At 38.2% G+C, this 22,099-nt stretch overlaps 1 protein-coding gene across 2 annotated transcripts in view; it reads right to left on the reverse strand.

Annotated features, from left to right (window-relative positions):
- Nucleotides 1-22,099, reverse strand: part of nfat5b (nuclear factor of activated T cells 5b) — a 52,073-nt gene that overhangs the window by 19,994 nt on the left and 9,980 nt on the right. For both annotated transcript variants that reach the window (XM_079865495.1, XM_079865494.1), the window contains exon 2: nt 3,678-3,803. In XM_079865495.1, coding sequence (XP_079721621.1) covers nt 3,678-3,803 — 126 coding nt within the window. The remainder of the gene's footprint in view (nt 1-3,677; nt 3,804-22,099) is intronic.

Consider the following 22,099-nt stretch of genomic DNA (forward strand, 5'->3'; position numbering starts at 1 on the left):
ACCTTGTGCCTGTACTTTGATATTTTCTTCTTGAATTTCTGTGCTTTAGCCTTTTTTGTCGACGACATGTGGCGTAGGTGAGGGCGGGTCTGTGTCTGAAGTTTGGGACGCTCCACTAAGTTCTGTCTATATACAAAAAAAATTTGCTTAATGTAGCTATTGCTTTGTTGACTGCTTTATGTAACTCGGCAGATTACTACGCATTATAATTACATTTTTATGATGACACGTAATTATTGTTTATTAGCACGCTAGAATAAAGATGGCTAAACTCGCTCGCTAAACTTGAGTCAGTTCGGTTGGTCTGTCTGTGCAACTGATATCATGTCAGGGGAAAGAGAGGGCGTGGCTTCTGGTGGTGCTCCGCCCATGAGGAGGGGCCAAGTTTGAATGTTGTGTTTACAAACAGTAACTGAACATTTCTGCATAGTGAACCTTTAAAACATGTAGGCAAACTGAATTAAAAGTCGAACATTACAGTTAAAAATGATTTATATGATCAGTACAAAAATGCTTAAATGTGTTTAAATGTATAAATGTATGAGCAGTTATTGATTCAATTAAATACTCTCAAGAAATATGGAGAATTCATGGAAAGTAATCATAAAGGTACACTATGTAACTTTTTTGGTCAAAATTAACTAAATATGAATAACGAGTCAATACATCATCAATCCTCCTTCAAAACATGTTTTTGTCTTACCCTGATTCACTTTAGTAAGCCTATTATAAGTTTTTATATTTTAGACGTAGCAAGAATGTTTTTTTGTGGGAAATTACGCACATACGTCACTCGCCGGTTAGTCTCAGCCTCAGACGCCACGCCCATGGACCGTTGGCTGAACGTCTGATGCATTTGGCACACTTTTCTGGAAACACTTCAGGAGTTTCGAAGTCGCAATCTGATTGGTTGAATTCTACAGGATGTCCGAGAGACGCGTGTGTCGCGTTCTTTAACGGTCCGCCTGGAAACAAATGCCGTGACGCAAAAAAAACCTTGTGGAAGAAGAAAGCCACTGTGTTTACAACTGTTTCAATGAACAATGCTGGATTTTCAAAAGTATTTGAAGTTCGCGGCTCCATTGTAACAGTAAACTTGCACAAAGTTCTTGAATGATAATTTATTAGATGCACGCCGGTCTGTTATTGTAGGGACACCGACATTATATTGTCACGCCCCTAAACTTGACGCGGAACAAATCGAACTGTGATTGGTTGCGTTACACATCAGTCAAACGTCCTCCTTGGCCAAGAAAAGCTGCGATAGAGTCCAGACCTTCTGCCGTCAGTCTGAAGGTCTGGCTACGTGAGACTTCTCGCTACTTGGGAGTGCCAGAGATTAGTTGTCACAACAATGAGCGAGAAAGATTGACATGGAGCAGCTAAATCTCCAACCTCCGGGGAATCAGCTGTTTTTTTTTTTTAAATAAACCCGAACAGAGGAGAGTCTGCTGACAAAAAGAGAATGAGACAGAACTCCATGAGATCCCCATATGCAGCTCTCTAACAGAGTTCATTATAAAGCACTATCTATTGTGAAGGGTCATTTCTTTATGATTGTTGCGGCGCTGTGCTGGAATTTATTTTCAAGGAAGCACCGTGTCTGTTATTGGGTAAAGCTAACGCGTCTTCAGCAAGTCAGCTTGAGATCCTTTCCATCTAAACTGGTTATATCTCTTAAGCCTAGTAGTGAATGTTTTATGAGCAGCAGGAGATCCATATTCATCTGCACAGTCACACCAAAGCACAACCAAAATAATGTTCTGCAGCAAAATGCATGGAGTTTTGTTTAACCACTAGAGGACCAAAAGTTACATAGTGTACCTTTAGGAAAGGAACAGTAATTTGCAATTATGATAGACATTACTCAGACAGTGTAAAAGAGAATAAAAAATGATAAATGTAATAAAGGGCTAGGGTTAGAGACAAGGCAGTGACACAATGGCTCAATGCAGGTGATCCCAAATATCTCTGAACAGAGAGAATAGATCATGTAAAGAAGGGACATTAATATGGCAAAAAGAGACAACCATCACAAAACAAAATAAAACAAAGTAGTAGACAAAATGTAAAGCCAAACAAAACAATAAATACAAAGAAATAAATCAAAAAACAATCAAAAACAAAATGAAAACAAAACACCAAGCAAAGAAACCAAAAAACGAATGCCAAACAATAAGTCAAACAAATAGCAAATACAATGAGCACATGTTTGATTGCTAAGAACATATTCTTGATTCAAGAATAAAAAGATACACAAACAAAATATTAATTAAACAGGAGGAGAAAATAGCCAGAAGAAGCAAGTCCAATTTGCAGTGAAACCTAAAATCCCACAATGAAATTCATTTAAGCTGGAAAATACGTCACCTTCCTTCAGCTGCAGCCAGCATGTCCTGCCTCGTCAGAGGGATGCATTTGGCTGCAGTTAGGTACAGATGTCCAAAGGCAACAGACTTCTGGCTTACAGAAACTCACCCTAAACCTGGGCACTTTGATAAAGGGGCAGAGTAAAAGAAACTAAAGTGAATTGCATTTTGAATGTACAAATAGGAACTCAAAAGAAAAGTTCTGAGGAGTGTTTTGTGGACAGTTTCTTTTCTCAGTGTTCAATGCAAGTCAGGAGGAGTTTGAATTGAAAATCCTTTAGAAAGCATTTGCCAATTATGCATGCATTTCTGAGCATATATATGTTGTATATAGAATTTCTGAGAATACATTTTGCACATGTTGATTTTTCTCATTGGAATATTATTCTAAACAGAATAACCTTTTTTGTTATTGTGGGGTTTTTTTTTTCTCACATTTTTTCAGTGCAAAACCAAATGAGATTGGGAATGTGGGACCTAAAGGCACTGAGCCAATTATGTCCATTCATAAAACTAAAAAGAAAATGCTGGAGAGCAAACTGGAATTTCACAAGGGAAGACAGTCTGACTGCTTTGTTAAATTATATTTTTTATTAATAATGTGAGTTTATTATTATTAGTAGTAGTGGAAGATTATTATAATTTTACTAATTGTTAATCACTGTTAAATAAAAAAATAAAAAAATAGGACTGATATTTAATTACTATTTGCAAAGCATGTTTGCTACTCTAATGCCCCAAAAATATTTTAGTTTACTCTGAAAAATCATTTTTTTAATTTATTTTTTCATAAAAAAGGCTTTTTGAAGGCTTTTCTTTATATTCTTCCAGCAAGGACCAACATTCACAACAGGATCTAGATTTTGGTAAAAGACCGCAATCCATGCTAAATGCAATCAGATTTATATTTTGTAACTAAATAATGAGTATTGTTTTAATGTTTACCATTAAAACAGTTTTCTTTATATTGTTTGATTAAAACTGAAATTAAAAAAAGGTTCCAATTTACATCTTAATGCACGTTCCTGGTCCTATTGTGAACAATTCATCAGTGCATGTTCTCTGTAATCTTTTATCAAAACTCGCTCCACCTCTGAAACGACTTTCCTTTTTCGTCTGATGTCACAAGCCCTCCCTTCAAACCACCTGTCATATAGAGACCATTTTTCATTAACCAAATTAATCAACCACAGAAAAAAAAGGGCAGTTGAATATGCATCTTGATGTAGGCCTTAGTTCCAGTCTTCAGCATCAGACTCAAGTCAGCTTGAGAGAAAAGATGGCTTAAAAGACAAAAGCCAAGCTTACCTGCGGCGAGAGCTGTTGACGGAGGAGGTCCCGCCTCTCCACCACTTTTTTGACTCATAGCGGCTGCGTTCTGCTCTCTAGAAGATGGCAGCTGCAGCTCTTTTGGGAGAAGATCATATACTGACTCTAGAGGGAATCAGAAGAAAAATCCATTAATTATGGGTACGTTTACACAACAACGATGTACTAAAAACTGAGTTTTTCGCATACAGACGACAAAGCTGTCAAAACGATACCCATTCACACAGATCCGTGAAAACGACTAAAAACGTGTCGTGTGAACGGGCCCCTATGTCTCAGTAAAACACTGCAAGTCAAAATAGCCTTGCACAGATTTCTTTGTGGCAACTGATATATGCAGTGAATTTCCAATATCTCATTTCAAGTGGATTATCGCCAGGCAGGGCCTGATAATCACCACAAATTTTATTTCAGTACTTTTCCATGACCATAAAAGTCATCTACATCTGTCAGTCCAATTCCAGGTATACAGTGTCTTTCTGAACCCTACACAGCCTGGCCATAGACACGGAAAAAACATGAGAAAAGTCCTGACTGCTTATTCTACACCAATAGTAAGTGATAAATACTATTTTTGGCATGCCAGAGGCCTTAGTCACCACTCTTGTGATTGTAGTGGGTTATTTTAACAGAACAAGAACACAAAGCCTTCAATCCTTGTTCAGGACTCTGATCAGTACTACTTTGAAAACAAGGCTGCTACAAAGGGAAGAGGAATTTGAGAAGTCAAATGGTGATTGTATACTGTTCCCACCAGTTAGCCCATATCAAGCACAAAAAATAAATAAGTTTATGGAAAAAAAATAACTGTTGTCGATCTGTCCATAGTCAAATCCTCAATTCTGTACCTTGAGATTCTAATGTTTCCATGCAGATCATCTCTCACAGTTGTGTGGTCTCAAACGATGAAAACAATATAATTAATGGTCACACCTGCCAATGGTGGGTTAATGGAAAACAATGATCAGTCATGAACCTTAGTGAGGGTTGCCTTGCCTGACGCCACAATACAATCTGATCAGTGGGTTGAGCTATCTTAATGTTATAGGTCAGGGATTTCCACATTTTTTTGTCAGCCCGAACCCCTTCGAATATCTATATTTATAGTATTGGTCAGCACAGTTTGGTTAAGAAATTACATTCTGTTATATATTGCATTTGAAGCATCCATACAAAAAGAACTTAGATGCCAAACTATTGGAAAAAAAGGTTCTGTCAGGTGCTTCACATAATAGTATCATTTTATGGATTTAAAATTAATGAACTAATTTTGTTTTGATTAAATTGATTACATTTAAATAACCAATTAAATAATAAATCATTATGCAATCATATAAGACATTTCTCATTTTTGGAAAAAAAAAAAAAAGGGGGGGGGGTCTTTAAAATTGAGTCGAAAAACCCTTCACTGTAAAAAGTGAACATGCAGTTGTTGCTTTAAGGAGGTATTTCTACCTGATTCTACCAATAAATTAAAATTGTGTTGTTGTAACCTAATTCAATCAGGTTGATGCTATTTTAACTTAATTGAGTTACATTGACTCAATTTACAATTTGCAATGGACACATTCAAGGATGGACACATTCAACACATGAGCACTACGACTCCACTACACCTATAGAGGGCAGTATAGTAGTGACTCGTGTCAGCTACAGGACATCTGCTCTGAAGGACAAAGAAGAAGTAAAGGTTTGTGTTTGGCTGTTCCTTGCTGATCTGAGAATTGTGCTTCAATGAGAAATTGTGATTTGGGGTGTTTATACACATTATGTTGCATCAAGTGAAAATTGCAATTGACAGCGCTACTCTTCAGCACAATGGTAACCACAACATTTAATAACAGAAACTCCTCTAAATGTCCAACTGAACATTAAACATTAACATTCCCATGACAAACATTCCCTTTACTGCAAGTGCAAAACACATAAAATAACACTTAATCCCTAATTGTACTCTACTAATGCAGTCCCTTGCAAAGCATGCTGGTACAGATCCACTGCCCAGGACTGCATTTCTCAAAAGCATCATGAGCCTAAGTAGATCGTAGAGCCTTTGCCACCAACGGTCTCTACCATCAACTTAGCTCACAATGCGTTTTAGAAATGCAGCCCTGGGCAGTGGATCTGTAATTCCCAGCATGCTTTGCAAGAGACCGCATTAGTAAATTTAGGGATTTGTGTCCACCAGTGGCACCAAACAGAAATGCAAAACAATGGCTTACAAACAGATTTCCTAAACACTTACAGTGCTCCATCTCCCATTGGTCAGACAAACAGGTAGCCACACCTCCAATCACACCATTGGCTGAACAAGGCCCTCCAACAAAGCAAGCATGTTTGCAGAATGCCATGGAATCACACTGTTTAAACTCTTTTGGGGCCTACAATCACAAATGGTTTACTTGTAGAAGTCTCTGCACATTGAAGAACAAACTATTTTCCAGATCTGAGGATATCTGCATGTTCACACTCTTTCCATCTGCATCTACAGTGTAATAGATGCTTAGATGATTTCAAGCAGTCCTACAGAAAATAAAATGTGAAAAGCACAGGTATGTTTAAAGGCCTCTTAAATCCTGAGAACAAATGCATCTCTTATATGGCCTGAAACAGATGCAAACATGGGGGCAGGTAAAGGCAAATTCTCAGTAAGGCCGTGAACACAGTTTACAGAGGCGAGACGGGGAGCAACAGACACTCTCTGTTTCTAAATCAAACAAGCCTAGGAAAGTGGATTTTAAAGGTCTTGAGACCAAAAACATCACAGTTCTTGCATAACCACCATTACTTTTTCCACATATCATTGTCTATTTGATATAGAATTATTTAATTTCTGGAGCTTGCATCGATCTGCATGGTACCATGTCCATTGCAATACAATGATTTTGAAAGTTTAATGATATTTTAAACACCTTTCATGGCATGTTGCTTAAGAAGGACCAACATGCAGATTAATGCAGAAAGGATGCACTGTATGCTTGGAATTTGCTTCTGAATCCTCACAGCTCTGAACAATAGTAATTGAGTCTGCTTCCAATTAACATCAGTAGTTTTTTTTTCCTACGCCAGCAAGCACATTAATCACATTTAAGACAGGATAGTACCCAAATCCTGCTCTTTCCCTGCATAACCGTTTCCAATTTTTGTCTTCTTAGGCTGGTCTGCACATGCAGGAACATGTGCCGTGTGCACAGAACCCTTCCAGTAAACAGATTGCCAACCACATAGACAGAAAATATGCGCTGTGCACTAAGACTGCGGCTGCAGAATCAGTACCTGGATTGTTTCTAAGTGTTTCCACTCATTTTAAGAGAGAAAATTCCTATTTTGCTGCAGTTTCTTCCCACACAAACAGGACACGGTGGCTGCCGTTCATGTCCCAAAACACAGTTTTTCTTTCACTAGGGAAAAGAAAAACAAAGAGCAATATTAACTTGGTAAACATTATGATTTCATTGCTTCTACAAAACAATTTCTCACTTTCAAGCTTCTTTCTTGTTCAGACTAGATCTGATGCCAAAACACACTTACACTGAATTAAAGGGCAAGAAGAAAATTCCGACATTTACTCTTCCTTGTGTTGTTCTAATCTAAACCCAGAAGATTTGCTTTTTCCATGTAACACAAAAGAAGAAATTTATCTGAATCTCCGTGCTGCTTTTTCATTCAATTTTTCCTGTGAACTATCCCTGTAATTAATTTAATGTTCCTGCATGTAAAATTATGACTTTAAGGGATATCGAAATAAACCATAATCGCAATATGGTTTAGTGCGATCATCAATTTGCAAAAGCGTAGCTCAATCTCCACAAGTTTGAGTCGCTTATAACAGTGTTTCTCAACCTGCCTTTGGGTCGCAAGACTGTTTTGAGTGGGTCTCGTAGTGTGTAGTCAACGAAGCAACAAAAACGTAATTCTAAATGTTTTTCTGATGTGAAATGTTTATTTTAAAAGACGTGCATGAAAGCTGTTGACTCTTCTGTCAGACGCAGTTTAAGTAAAGAGTGCTTGAGAAAAACACAACCTGATTGAGTATCTGCTGTCAGATGAGATGTTGTCACGCTATATGTGTCATTATTGTAATCTTAATAACACAGAAGTTCGGCCACACGTGGACGATTGACTGAAATTCATGCTCTCGAACCATAAAGCTGAACATATTTGAGCCCACTGTGCATGAAAGGACAAAAGTAAAGGAAGGAAAAACACATTATGCAAGTAATTCCGAACTCTTATTCACACTTTCATTCACTATTGCAGATTCCTGGCACTTGTTCCGATTAGCCCTGGATACGCTAGAGTGCCAGTGTTTTTGGCTGGTGGCCCGTCAGCTCCCCGTTAGCCCCTCGTGTTTTTTCTCTTGTTAGCTTTTTGGCTTGATCCTCTTGCTTTATTTAACTAGCTAAACAGGTTTTGTGAAGTAGCTTAGAGGCTTGTCAAGCAGAAATGTGAACTGCCAAAAAAGACCGTCAAATCACAGGCAAAACAGAGGTGGGAAACAGATTACAAAGGAGTAAGTGACGTCACTGAGCTCATGAATATTAATTAGCTCATGATGACATTGCTCAGTATGCAGTCATGTTACCTAACTAATATTCAGACCAAATCTTGGTATTATTTATGAATTGATGGGCACTGAATGAATCAGATATGGTTCATTTGAATGACCTTGTAGACATTTTAGTTTTTTGACAAAGATTCAGTAACAGGATATTCCTGCTTTTTTTCGATATATTTACAGTATCTGTCAAAAGTTTGGAAACATATAAATTTTGTTATATTTTTGAAAGAAGTCTCTTATGCTCGCCAAGGCTGCATTTATTTGACTGAAAATACAGTAATAACAGTAATACTGCAAAATATTATTACAAATATAAGAACTGTTTATGTGTTTTTGCAATAAAGTTTAGAAAAACTGACCTATTCGCAGAAGTGTGAATATTTATTTAACACAACACTCAGAACACTAGAAACAGAACAACCGCTATACACATGACGAGAACTGAAAATCAACTGAAAGAAACATGAAGCATAAATACAGACCATACTAATTAATGAAATGAACAACAGGTGCAAACAATAATCAAACAATGAGAAACCACAGTAACTAACTGAAACATAGGAAACTCATGAAAACTCACCCAAACATACACAGAACACAGATCAGCCATGACATATCCCCCCCAGCGAGGTGACGCGTCCTCGCGCCTCATTAACTTTACAAAAAGTATAACAGAGGAGGGTGGGAAGGGGCTTTGGCGGAGGACTTTGGTTGCAGGAACACAGGACAGGAACCTGGCTGGAGAAGACAACGGTAAGAGCCAGGGCGGGAGGGCCAGGATGCAAGCCCACGGTGGAGTCGAGAGGGGGAAGACTCCCTATGGTGGAGGCTTGACAGTAGGAACCAGGGGGACCACATGCCGAGATGGAGCTGTTGGCAGTGGAGTCCCAGGCGGAGAACTGGAGGGATCAGGCGACACAGAAGGTTAGGTCGCCGAGGCAGAGCTGGAGGGATGAAGGAGCCCGCCAGAGCCAAAGGGGTGGAGGGACGAGTCACAGACTAAGTCCCATAAGTCCATGGTGATAGCAGTGTGACGACTGACCAAGGTGAAGCCGGAGGGATGAGGAAGCCCAGTGGAGCCATAGGGACAACGGTCCCAGGTGGAGCCGACTGGTGAACAGGCCGAGGTGGAGTGACACCCACGCGGAGGTTCTAGGTGAAGCTAGTGGGTCGACATTTCAGGGCTGGACTGGCGAACACTCAGAATGAGGCGAATTTATCAGGGAGACAAAGGGTTGAGGAGATTGCGGATAGGGTTGAAGGATTGGGCAGTGCAGGCTTTGGCTGTTTTTTCCCCCCAATATATTTACTGAACAAAACTATTTTTTTTTTCAGTGTGTTTGAATTGCTAAAGCAAGAATCAGAAATGTGCTTTTCATGCAAGCCAGAGGTGAGCATTGTATTTTATTATCTGCAATGGTATGTGGGATAAAAGTGATCCAGGCGGCCCTGATACAGACAGTGCTTTTAAAGATTTACAAGGTGAAAGGCTCCATTCAAAGGACAAGAGGATTTAAGCAGGGAATCATTTATAACACTCTACAAATGTTTATTACTTATTCCACCCTGCTGCCGATGGCACCATAGCAACCAGGAGCAAAGCGCAGCCTACATCTCCAAGTATTCTGAGCATTAAGTAGGTGGTAAAGGGAAATTTAAATGGGTGCACTATATGAGGAGAAAAACAAGGCAACAGTTGCTGTCCTGTCTGTTTTGTCACTAGCAAACCAGAGAGAGAGAGAGAGAAAGAGATAAAAAAGTAGAAACTGTTTAAAGTTGTACATTTATATCATTAATCAAAATGTGTGTATGGGAGGCTGTCTGTCATATGTACGTACTATAGATAAAATGAAGTACATTTTAAAAAAATTGTCAGAAATTGAAAGTCAATTTTACAATTTATTACAAAGAAACGGCAAGTATAACACTCAAATTTTGAAGAGCTGCATGATTCTGGATAATTGTTTCTTGTTTTAAACAGAGATCACGATTCTCTCATGATTCTGAACAGACAACTAAACAAAATAACATGTCATTTACTAGAGGTTCTGACAAAATGTTAATTGCTACAGTCTATTTAAAAATATGTATTTTTTTTATTTTAATGTATGTCATTTAATTTTAATTATTTGATTTATTTTTATACTTTTAATGATTAATCGTGCAGTTCTATTTTGAAGTTGAATGACAATAAATGTAAATAAAAAATCTTGAAATACAAGTTCATATTTTTCATATGGATGTAGTGGTATGCGGAAATCATAAATATTTTAAACCAGAATATTGAGTTGAGAATAAAATTGCTCTTATGGTGTGACTATAAATGACATGTCAGCTGTTCACATTTAAAAAAAAAAAAAAAATCAACTCTATTAAAAATGCACAAAAAAAGTCTTACATAATAAAAGTCTTAATACTGCAACTTATTTTTTTTAAATGGCACTAGTTCCGAGTATTTTTTGTAAAACAAATGCAAATATATGCAGCTATATTTGGAATTATAATTATTGTAGCTATAAGCAAAGCACCATCTGAGATGATCAGGATTGTTCATTTACAAGACAAAACACTTGTGATCTGCCATGAAACTCTGTCACCCAGACTCTGACACAAACTATCAGGAAGTGGAACATAGCAATGGATCAATGCTTTCCCATCTGATCTAAATCATCTCATCTGCATGGATATTCCCTCCACTCACACACTCAATTTAATTCACTGGTTAATAAGGTACTCGCACTAAAATAAAAAAAAAAGGACACTAAAATAAAGTGTTTCCAAACTTTTTGTATTTGGAGAGAATGTACTATGAGGATACTGTAAGGACACAAATTGACCTAACTGGATGGTAACTTGCATGGCAAGGCAGTGTCTTGCATTTTATGATATCTCTGTCATAGGTCTTGTTTATTTTTTTTTGTCCTAAATTGTCATACAATTAATCAAACTCACTGTCGACATTAACTTTCTTCCCCAAAAAATATGTTTCTCTCAATTTTCTAAAGAGATAAGTGTCTTTTAGTCAAAATAATATTTTTAACAAATACTATTCTAGACTAGTCAGAAAAGTCATGGTCTGAGCACAAGCACGTTGACAGATGTGGCAATGACAGCTACAACAGAGATGCAAACACAATCTGTATTCAGACATTCAGAGGAAAGCTGAAGTATGACAACATCCTACAGTCACAAAAGTCAGACACACTGAGCACTCCTTCATTCAGAGAAAACACAACCAGCGTCCACTTCAGCTAAAGCTCTGGACCAGAGTAATGGGATCTGCCCTCTGTCCCATAAGGGCAATCGATAATGAGAACGTCCAAGGGCAACAGATTACATGGCCTAGATTTTACGAGCATGTCAAGAGGTCTTACTGTAACAGAAGCCAGGAGGATAGATGGACACTCTTAGTCCAGCGTCAATAGCTATGGGCTAAACAATGGCCTAATCTTGAGGCGGACGTAAAGGGGGACTTTACAGACCAACCTGGGACAGGGTGGAGGAACGGAGTGTACCGTAAGGAGGATGTTTATTTCATTCTGCGTGCCACCACATGCTTCCCATCACATGTTAATGTATTACATACCATAAACTCTTAAAAATAAAAGTTCTAAAGGGTTGTTCACAGCAATGCCATTAAATAACCATTTTGGTTCCATTCATGAAACAGTTCTTAAAAGAAAAATTATTTTAAGCCGGGTGCACACTGTACGATTTTGGTCACGATTTGGCCATCTGAGACTAGCAAATCCTAATATTCCTCTGATCAAGCGTGCCGCACAAGCCCTGAAAAGTGAAGCCAAAACGTCTCGATCGCCCCCCGGTGACTGGTCCTAGTATAGGTCATAAATCCCGCCTCCCTGTGTTATTCAACGGGACTTGAGACCAACTAAACAATTTAATTACACTTCAGATATCTTTTTACGAAGGTGGTTTCTGTCATTTACTGTAGTTTTTATAACACTGATTTAAATTCAAGTGTTTGTTTTTAAAATAAGTTTGTTTTTAGTTAGTTATTTGATGCTATAAAAACGGTGGTGTTACGTCATGATTGACAGCTGTGATTGACAGGTTCTCTGAGCGAAGTAGTCACTGAAGCACCAACAGACTTTTTTCCGGGATCTTCGGAGGACTGAGGAGATTGGAGCTTTAAATTTAATATCTAAATTTCTAGAATTAATTATTTCACACCGAGAGTGAGGGCGGGGCCTTGATTTCGCGGCTTTACTTCCTGCTCACGACTGCGCAGGTCTGGTCCCAAAATCGCTACTGCGCAGACTCAAGCCCCAAGATGTCAGCGCCATATCGGGACACTGGCGGCTTCACTTCTCACCAATGTAAGAGAGCGAAGGGGCGTCGTCCATATTTTTTTACAGTCTATGCCTCTGATCCTAGGCTAAAATCTAAGTCTTTGATTGGTAGTTTGACATGTTCACCGGCAGCAAATTAATACGATAAAATGATCAAATTTGACCTCCGACGAAATTCTGGCAGTGTCTGAAGATTTGACGCACAGTCCTGCAGTGTGACTTCTACGTCAAATTGTCTTCATTTTTCAAGACACAAGCCATGACCAAAATTAACGTTAGAGATTACTTTGTAGCCACCATTTCTATCTCACATGTAAATGCAGCTCACTGTCAGCGAACGTGTCATTGATTGATGATTTAAATTAAAACTCCAGACGGGTTTTCTTGTGTGCGTCCGTTTTTAATGCATCTTGACTTTCATCCAGTCTGACATTAATGACTGAGATATTACAGTGTGAAATGGCTTACAGCTGGGATCATGTTCTTACAGTCTGACAAGGAACAATTGTAAAGGACTATAAATCGCAACTTCTTAATAATCTTAAAACCCATTTTCCACTATTAAGAACCTTTTGAGCAATGGAAAGGTTCTATGGATGTTTAAGGTTCTTCATGGAACCATAAATGCCAATAAATAAGCTGTATTTTTCTGTGCTGCTTGGGATCCATGGGATGTTTCCAGAGGAGTTTTTTGACTGTGGAAATGAGGATGGTTCTCAACAGCTGTGCAGACAGAGAAACAAACCTCTGTTGTTACATTCAGCTTTCCAAAGACCCAAACACAAGGAGGTTGGAAAGAATAAAGGCACCACATCACTATCATCAGAAGTTGATGAACTTTTGTTTATGTGTGCCAAGGTTTATGTGTGCGAACATTCAGTTCGCCCTTAAGCATATTCTTTTTAAGTATGTTATTTCCATAATAAGTGGTCAGTAACACTTTCTTACAGTGTCGTTGTTACACATTACATTTAGTTACTGTAGTAATAACTATAAATTACATGCAGTTAACCCTAAACCAAACCCTCATCCTAACCCTAAGGAAAATACATGTAGTTAATAATTATTACTCAGTACTTAAATGTATAATTACTCTGTAATACTGACACATTAAAATAAATTCAATTCAATTCAATTAACATTTATTTGCATATTCAAATCATTTCAAAGCAGCTTTACAGAAAATGCCACATTAAATGCCAAAAGTCCACATTACAATTTAGAGTGATTTGTTATCAGAGGTAACTGTCTAAGTTATGTATTTCAGAAATGTATACAAAATCACAGTTAGCGAAAAATGTATTAATTTAGACAATTTGATCATTTAAGGCAGAAACAATGAGCTCACTGAAGTAATGAATACTTGTTTGTTAACAAATGATTATGACTTTTAAAAAAATGTAGCATTGGTGCATGTTGATTCAGAGTTTGCGTCATCTGAAGTCTTTGCAGGGGTTGGCGCCGTCTTTTCTTTTTCACACCGGTATACTATCTGAGCCTGACATTTGACCTCTTGAGTGTGGATACATTGTACTGAATTCCTGACAAAAATCATGTAAACATTGCATGACTGCTGCAGATTCATTTTGGCGTTGATAGTGTTGACATAGAAACGCTTAACTATGAGTTTGAGGACGTGAACAGCTCCGGGTAGAACGTCACGGTTGCCATCTTGTAATTACGGTTACAACATGGTGTGAATGCTGCATAAACTCATTGTTTTGGTTCAGGAGGAAGTGTAAAAAGAGGCTGCTGTTTCTTTTTGGCACTCAGTGACTGTCTGTCTACGACTCTGCAGAGACTTGCAGAGGTGTGCGGAAGATAGGACGTCCTATTATTGCATTTAGACCGAATACAATGATTGGACGAACATTTTTTGGTCCTGAGAGTTCCAAAGAAGATATATGTACATTGTTTAGTATTTAGACCACTTCTATTATTGATTGCTATCAGGATATGAAGAGGATTTCAACCAGTATAACAAAAAGTGTTTATGAATAAAAAAAAGCCTTCCCTACCTTTAATGCCATATATTTATTTTAAAAACTTAAGGGGAAATGCATTCATTGCACCATGAAGTGTGGCTTCACCTGAGGTGACACTTGTGAGAAGCCCGTTCTAACTCTCAGCTGGATCTCAGAAGAGTGTTTTTAGCACAGAAACAAGTCTGTGTCTGGTGTGTTTACCAGCAGCTTCAACAGGGCGGCGGAGAAGGGAAGAAACAGCCATTGGGCTCAGATGAAAGCAGGGCCTCAGCGCAGTGAGGAATTCATGCTGTTTACACAAGCATGACCACTGCTCTGACAGGCTCACATGCACACAAACACTCTCACAGACACAAACACAAAGCCATCCAACCCTAACTGAAAGAGTAAAACTTCACATTTAAATCCCATTTAACAGCGTAACACATAAGCATCTGCAATGCAATAATGAAAACCATCTGAGAGAGACACACGCTAAGTGCCATTTCCAAAATTACAGGATGGTTGTCAACCCTCCACATAGCTATGTGCAAAACTACTTATGTTCAGAATTTACTAATCAAAGAACATCAAATCAACCTGGTAAAAGTCAAGATATTCTCAAACAAATGATAGAAAATAAGCGATATCTAGCACGCGGCACGCCTGACCTAATGAATGACTGGTGGACAGTCGTTGTGTCAAAGCTTTCTGTTTATTTTAGGTGTGTAATGATATATTATAATGGCACAAGATTTGCGGAACAAAATTTTGACAAAATGCATTATGGATGTTATAATTATTTGTGATTTTTTTTTTGGGTCACCCTATTCACAGCAGCGCCATCTTTGATTTTTAATGGGAATGAAAGTCAGGCTGTGAGGGATAGACCCACATCTCTTCAGTGGGTTGTACTGTTATTTAATTGTTTTTGGATTGTACTGCTGAAGAAACACTGCAAAAATATCTTTCCAAGGAATTTCAGTAGACAAAAAACTACAGGCAACATGAGCTGTGGAAAATTATAAGTGATCTAGGAGCTTTATACAGCTTTTTACAGCGGATGCCATTGAAAACACTGTAAGTCTATCCCTAACAGCCTCGCTTTCATACCTGTCATGGCACTGCTCTGAATAAGGTCAATTGACTTGTGCATTGGGGACCAGAACCAAGTCCTCCATTGATTTGCCAACATTTTAATGAACAGTAACTATTTATCATATACACTCACAGGCCCATTTCTTAGGTGCACCTGTTCAACTGCTCATTAATGCAAATATATAATCAGCCAATCACATGACAGCAACTCAATGCATTTAGGCATGTAGACATGATCAAGATGATCTGCTGAAGTTCAAACTGAGCATCAGAATGGAGAAGAAATTAAATTTAAGTGACTTTGAATGTTTCATGGTTGTTGGTGCCAGACGGGCTGGTCTGAATATTACACAGAAAATGCTGATCTACTGGGATTTTCACACACAACCATCTCTAGGGTTTACAAAGAATGGTCAGAAAAAGAGACAATATCCAGTGAGCGACAGTTCTGAGGGTGTAAATGCCTTGTTGATGCCAGAGGTCAGAGGAGAATGACCAGACCGGTTCCAGCTGATAGAAAGGCATCAGTAACTCAAATAAACACTCGTTACAACCGAGATCTGCAGAAGAGCATCTCTGAACGCTCAACACATCAAACCTCGAAGCAGAAGAGCATTTCTGAACGTTCAACACATCAAACCTTGAAGCAGAAGAGCATCTCTGAACGTTCAACACATCAAACCTTGAAGCAGAAGAGCATCTCTGAAAGCTCAACACTTCAAACCTCGAAGCAGAAGAGCATCTCTGAACGCTCAACACGTCAAACCTTTAAGCAGAAGAGCATCTCTGAACGCTCAACACGTCAAACCTTGAAGCAGAAGAGCATCTCTGAACGCTCAACACGTCAAACCTTGAAGCAGAAGAGCATCTCTGAACGCTCAACACATCAAACCTTGAAGCAGAAGAGCATCTCTGAACGCTCAACACGTCAAACCTTGAAGCAGAAGAGCATCTCTGAACGCTCAACACTTCAAACCTCGAAGCAGAAGAGCATCTCTGAACGCTCAACACGTCAAACCTTTAAGCAGAAGAGCATCTCTGAACGCTCAACACGTCAAACCTTGAAGCAGAAGAGCATCTCTGAACGCTCAACACGTCAAACCTTGAAGCAGAAGAGCAACTCTGAACGCTCAACACATCAAACCTTGAAGCAGAAGAGCATCTCTGAACGCTCAACACATCAAACCTTGAAGCAGAAGAACATCTCTGAACGTTCAACACGTCAAACCTTGAAGCAGAAGAGCATCTCTGAACGCTCAACACGTCAAACCTTTAAGCAGAAGAACATCTCTGAACGCTCAACACGTCAAACCTCGAAGCAGAAGAGCTACAGCAGCAGAAGACACACCGGTGACACTCCTGTGAGATAAGAACAGGAAACTGAGGCTACAATTCACACGGGAAACTGGACAATAGAAGATTGGAAATACGTTGCCTGGTCTGATGAGTCTTGATTTTTTGCTGCGACATTCAGATGGTCAGGTCAGAATTTGGCATAAACAACATGAAAGCATGGATCCATCCAGCTGTGTATCAACGGTTCAGGCTGCTGGTGCTGTAATGGTGTGGAGGAGATTTTCTTGGCACACTTTGGGCCTCTTAGTACCAATAGAGCATTGTTTAATCGCCACAGTGTTGCTGAGAATGCTGACCAAGTCAATCCCTTTATGACCATATAACCATCTTCTGATTGCTACTTCCAGTAGGATAATGTGCCATATTACAAAGCTCAATATCATATTGTGATAGGGGTGGACTCAGGGTTATTATAAAACTAACACTAAAACTAAAGCCATAAAAAAAAAAACCTTCATTACCTGAAAAAATAAAAGTTACCTGAAATTAAAATAGAATAGCTGAGCAATGCAAAACGCTGATAAAACATTTGGGTTATAAATATTTGGATAACTTTTTTTTACATTTTCTTGCCACATGGTGAGGTCCAAAAGCCTGAGACCACAGGTGGAAATTAGTGACCTAATATAAACAGTGCAGATGTTTACATACTTCTTCACTTTTCAAAACTTACTTTTTAAAATCCTAAATCTAGTTTAAAAATAAATCAATAAATAATAAATCAATAAAGATCCAAGATTTTTTAAATGTGGCCCCAGACTTTTGGGCCCCACTGTTACTCCATGTCATCTTGTAGGAGAGAGTCCTCAGCTCTGCGTGTTTGTCCTTTGGACTCAGTCAGACTAAATCCACACCTTGAGAACATTAATAGCATAAGAGGATTCGGCCAGCAATCTAATTAAGGCTGTAGAATGTCTGCCGATCCATTAGACACAAGGAGAACACACCTATTATTACAGCAATGCACCTGGGCAAGAGTTGAGGTTAGCAGAAAAACAAAATAAAATATTCTCACAATGGAGAAAGAAAATAAATGGCACAAAATGATAAACTGGAACACAGCTAACAGTTTTAAGTTATAAAACTGCTTAAGAATAGCTCACCCAAAAATAAAAATAATGTACTCATGATGACAGAATTTTCATTTTACACTTTACATTTTGATTTTACATTCCCAAAAAGACATGCATGAGTCAACCTGACATGAATCTCTAGAGCTAATAGTCCCAACCTAAAACATAGCACCATTTAGTATATGGTAACAAGATATTTCTTTAGCAGATGTTTTTATCTAAAGCAACTATTAATACAGAGGAGAAAACAGCAGTACTACCATACCAAGTTTGAATAATAACTAGTTCATGCTAAAACATTTTTTGTTTTTTTTTCTGGAGAGCAGCAGGGGAAATTAGTTGAAAATAAAAGTGTTATGTAAAGTTATGAGTTAAAGGTGAACTCAGGACGTTTTTAATAGATGGTTCTGCGGGTCCATGAGTTGTCTGATTAAAAAAACAAACCTAAATAAAATTGGTAACACTTTTAAGTATTAAGTATCATTTAAGTATTAATATAATGTCTGCTTAATATCTGCTCACACTTAATTTTGATGCTCCCCAACAGGCAACAGACATTCTACTGACTATAATTGACTTTGCAACTACATCTAAACTTATTCTACTAGCATAGACTTGGATGACTGGAAGATGGTTTGAAGGCAACTTGGTTGACTTGAAAAAGGATAAGAGCGTTGCAGACGGTCACAGAAGTGTACAGTAGGATTTACCCGGGTAAGTGAGTCTGTGTTCTCAGATGAGGCCAGCGTGTGTGTGTGTGTGTGTGTGTGTGATCAGTAGGCTGACTCTGGTGATTGTGAGTGAGTGAGGGAGAGCCTGGCATGATTGTGACAGGAATATTATGGGCAAACTGAGGGTTATTTTTAGGGTGCTTTCACACTTGTTTTGATTACCTGGTCCAAACCCGAGTTCAATTGCTCGCCACTCCCCCTGCCCCTGCTAGATTGAGTTCACACATTAAATTATTTGTGTCTGAACTGCAGTGTGTGTGGGTGATCAAATCAGCAGCTGTTTTCTCCTGTTGCTTACTAATGATGACGCAGGAGCAGGGGGCGAAATACATAGTGTTGCTCACCTCACTTTTACATTTTGGTTTTTGAAACTTCGGTTTTGTTTTCAAAGCATCTGTACATAACAGCACTTGTATGGCAAGCCGTTTTAGTTTAAATTGTACCCAGCGTTACTCGTCGTAATTGCATTTTTACTAGTAAGAATTAAATTTGAGAGCTCTACAATTCAGTTCTTACTAGTAGCAATTACAATTAGAGAGCTCTACAAATGAATTTATACTAGTCATATGTCTCCATTGACTTACATTCATTTTTAATTACGGAGCTCTACAATTGAATTCCTAGTAAGAATTCCAATTAGAGAGCTCTCTAATTCAATTATTATTAGTAACAATTCCAATTAGAGAGCTCTACAATTCAATTATTACAAGTAACAATTACAATTAGAGAGCTCTCTAATTGAATTTTTACTAGTAAAAAAATGAATTAAAGATATGTATAATTGCAGAGCTCTGTAATTGGAATTGTTACTAGTAAGAATTGAATTAGAGAGCTTTGTAATTGTAATTCTTACTAGTAATAATTGAATTAGAAAGCTCTCTAATTGTAATTTTTACTAGTAATAATTGAATAAGAGAGCTCTCTAATTGTAATTGCTACTAGTAAGAATTGAATTGTAGAGCTCTCTAATTGAATTCTTACTAGTAAAAATGCAATTACGACGAGTAACGCTGGGTACAATTTAAGATAAAACGGCTTGCCATACACTTGTGTCTATCTGCACCAGATACGCACATTCAACGAGCTCATTTATCCCAGCACACAGCATTGTTTTGGATGTTCGGTAAGTTCTGTCGCAAAATGTACGTCATAAAAGCTGACCAATCAGGTGGTGAACATATGCCTTTAGATTCGGTATCTTTAGGTTCAGTGTTAAAAATGTCAATGTGAACGCTAAGCGGACCAGGACCATTTTGAGGGGTCCGAACCAAACGAACCAAGGGAACTGAACTACAAGTGTGAACACACTAAGCAGACTCGGGTATGGTTCATCGTTGCGTGCCAGAGTTCAGAGAACAGCTTTCACAACATCCAAACGAACCAAACTCTGACGTCAATTGAACCAGGGTGCGCACCAAAAGTGCAAGTATGAAAGCACCCTTAGACTACTAAAAAACTGTAATTGTTCTGAGGTACTAGTTTACGCCAGATTTGGGGTATTAGTGATCTACAAAAAGTTGGTCCACCAAATGAAGAAGTTTGCTGAAATCATCTCATGTTTTCATATTTTTTCCCCACTCCTTTGTGTAAAACATTTTAATGAGCCAAAAATTACTGGCTGCACTTTTTATTAGATGTAACTGTGATATAACATACTGTAAATCAGCACTCCTTTTATCATTTTTAGAAGTCTTTTGAAGTGATGAGTCACGAATTCAAAACCTCATCCCATACAACATTTTGCCTGTCAAGTTTGTCTAGTGTCATAAGCGATCAACTGGAAATTGAACAAACTCTTCTCACTCTAAGCATAGCGTTGAGTTTTGCCCCACAGGGAGAACAGGTGAGTCACTGAGCAGGAATGAAAACACAGGAAATTTATATTAAGCTACTGCTCTGCCCATCTCCCCTTCAACCTCAGACACGCTCACAAAACCGCTGGAGAAACAAAGTCATGGATTAAGTCGGTGAGAAAGCTTTTGAACTTTGACCAAGAGTTGTGTATGATAGAGTGGCACATGATGCAATGAAAAACCTTTTAAAGCACAGCCACCCTCACAAATCTGGATCTGGCTTTAGGCTTTCAGACCGTACTGTCCGTCAGGAAACTCGGCCAAGTGGCGGATGGAAAAAACGCCTGCTTAGTCATAGTCAGGGACAATATGTGACACAAGGAAGTGCGTTCTACGGTGTGGCTCTGGTTTTAAGAAGAAAGTCGATCCCGTAACCTGAGTGTTTCTCATCAGCCAATGGAAAACCTACTCCTTGGATTTTTGATTAACTTCCTGCATATTTAACACACAGTGTGTGACTTTAAAAAGTGTCTGGGTCAGGGTAAAGAGTCAAGGAGTTTAGGCACTTTTCAAATATAGTCGTTTTTAAAGGAGACAGACAGTAGAGCCCACTTTAACTGGTCCCTCCACTTTATTTTTCATGCATTAATTATGCCTTGTAATGCACCTTATAATGCATTGTCTCATGAATAATTGTAACCAGTTGGCAGTTATAATACATTATAATACTTATCTATTCATTCTTACACTTTTAGAAAGCATAAGGCATTAAAACACATGACAAACAACAAATTTAAGATATAAAAAGGAATCTGTGAAAATTATAGTGCATTTTAATTTATTTTTAAAATATTTATGAAAAGATATAGTGCAGGCTATACATTATGAATACCTTTATAATGCATTATACATAAGGCCTTGAGTAAAGTGTTACCAATTATTTCTTCACAGATCAAATCAGCCAACCTTTGAGAAAACTGGGGTATTCATGTTAGCCTGAACTGAAAAAAAAGGTTAACAATTTCATTGGTTCAATCACAAGCAAATCTCTATATTGTGCCACGGTCTTAGAAATGTACTCTTTGTATTCATGTTGGATTCATATGGTTTTGAAAAGCCTCTCTTGAAAACAGAATTAAATAAATGAAAAGGATTTTTTTTAAAGGGGTGGTTGATCATGATTTCACTTTTTTAACTTTAGTTAGTGTGTAATGTTGCTGTTTGAGCATAAACAACATCTGCAATGCTCAAAGTTCAAAGCAAAGGGAGATATTTGCTTTTAAAGAAATCCCTTTTTAAGGACTACAACAAACGGCTGGTAGAGACATGACAATCCTCACGGGTTAGTGACATCACCAACCCTAGAATTTACATAAACCACGCCCCCGGGAACACGATTTATAGATTATCAAGACAGAATATGCAAATCAATGACTAGAAGATAACTACACACTTCTTCTTGAGTCTCTCCATCATTGTCTGACTCCGGTTTGAACATAAAAGGCTAAAAGTTTT

The sequence above is a fragment of the Squalius cephalus genome (genome assembly GCF_949319135.1).
Source record: "Squalius cephalus genome assembly, chromosome: 3".
NCBI classification, from domain to species: domain Eukaryota; kingdom Metazoa; phylum Chordata; class Actinopteri; order Cypriniformes; family Leuciscidae; genus Squalius; species Squalius cephalus.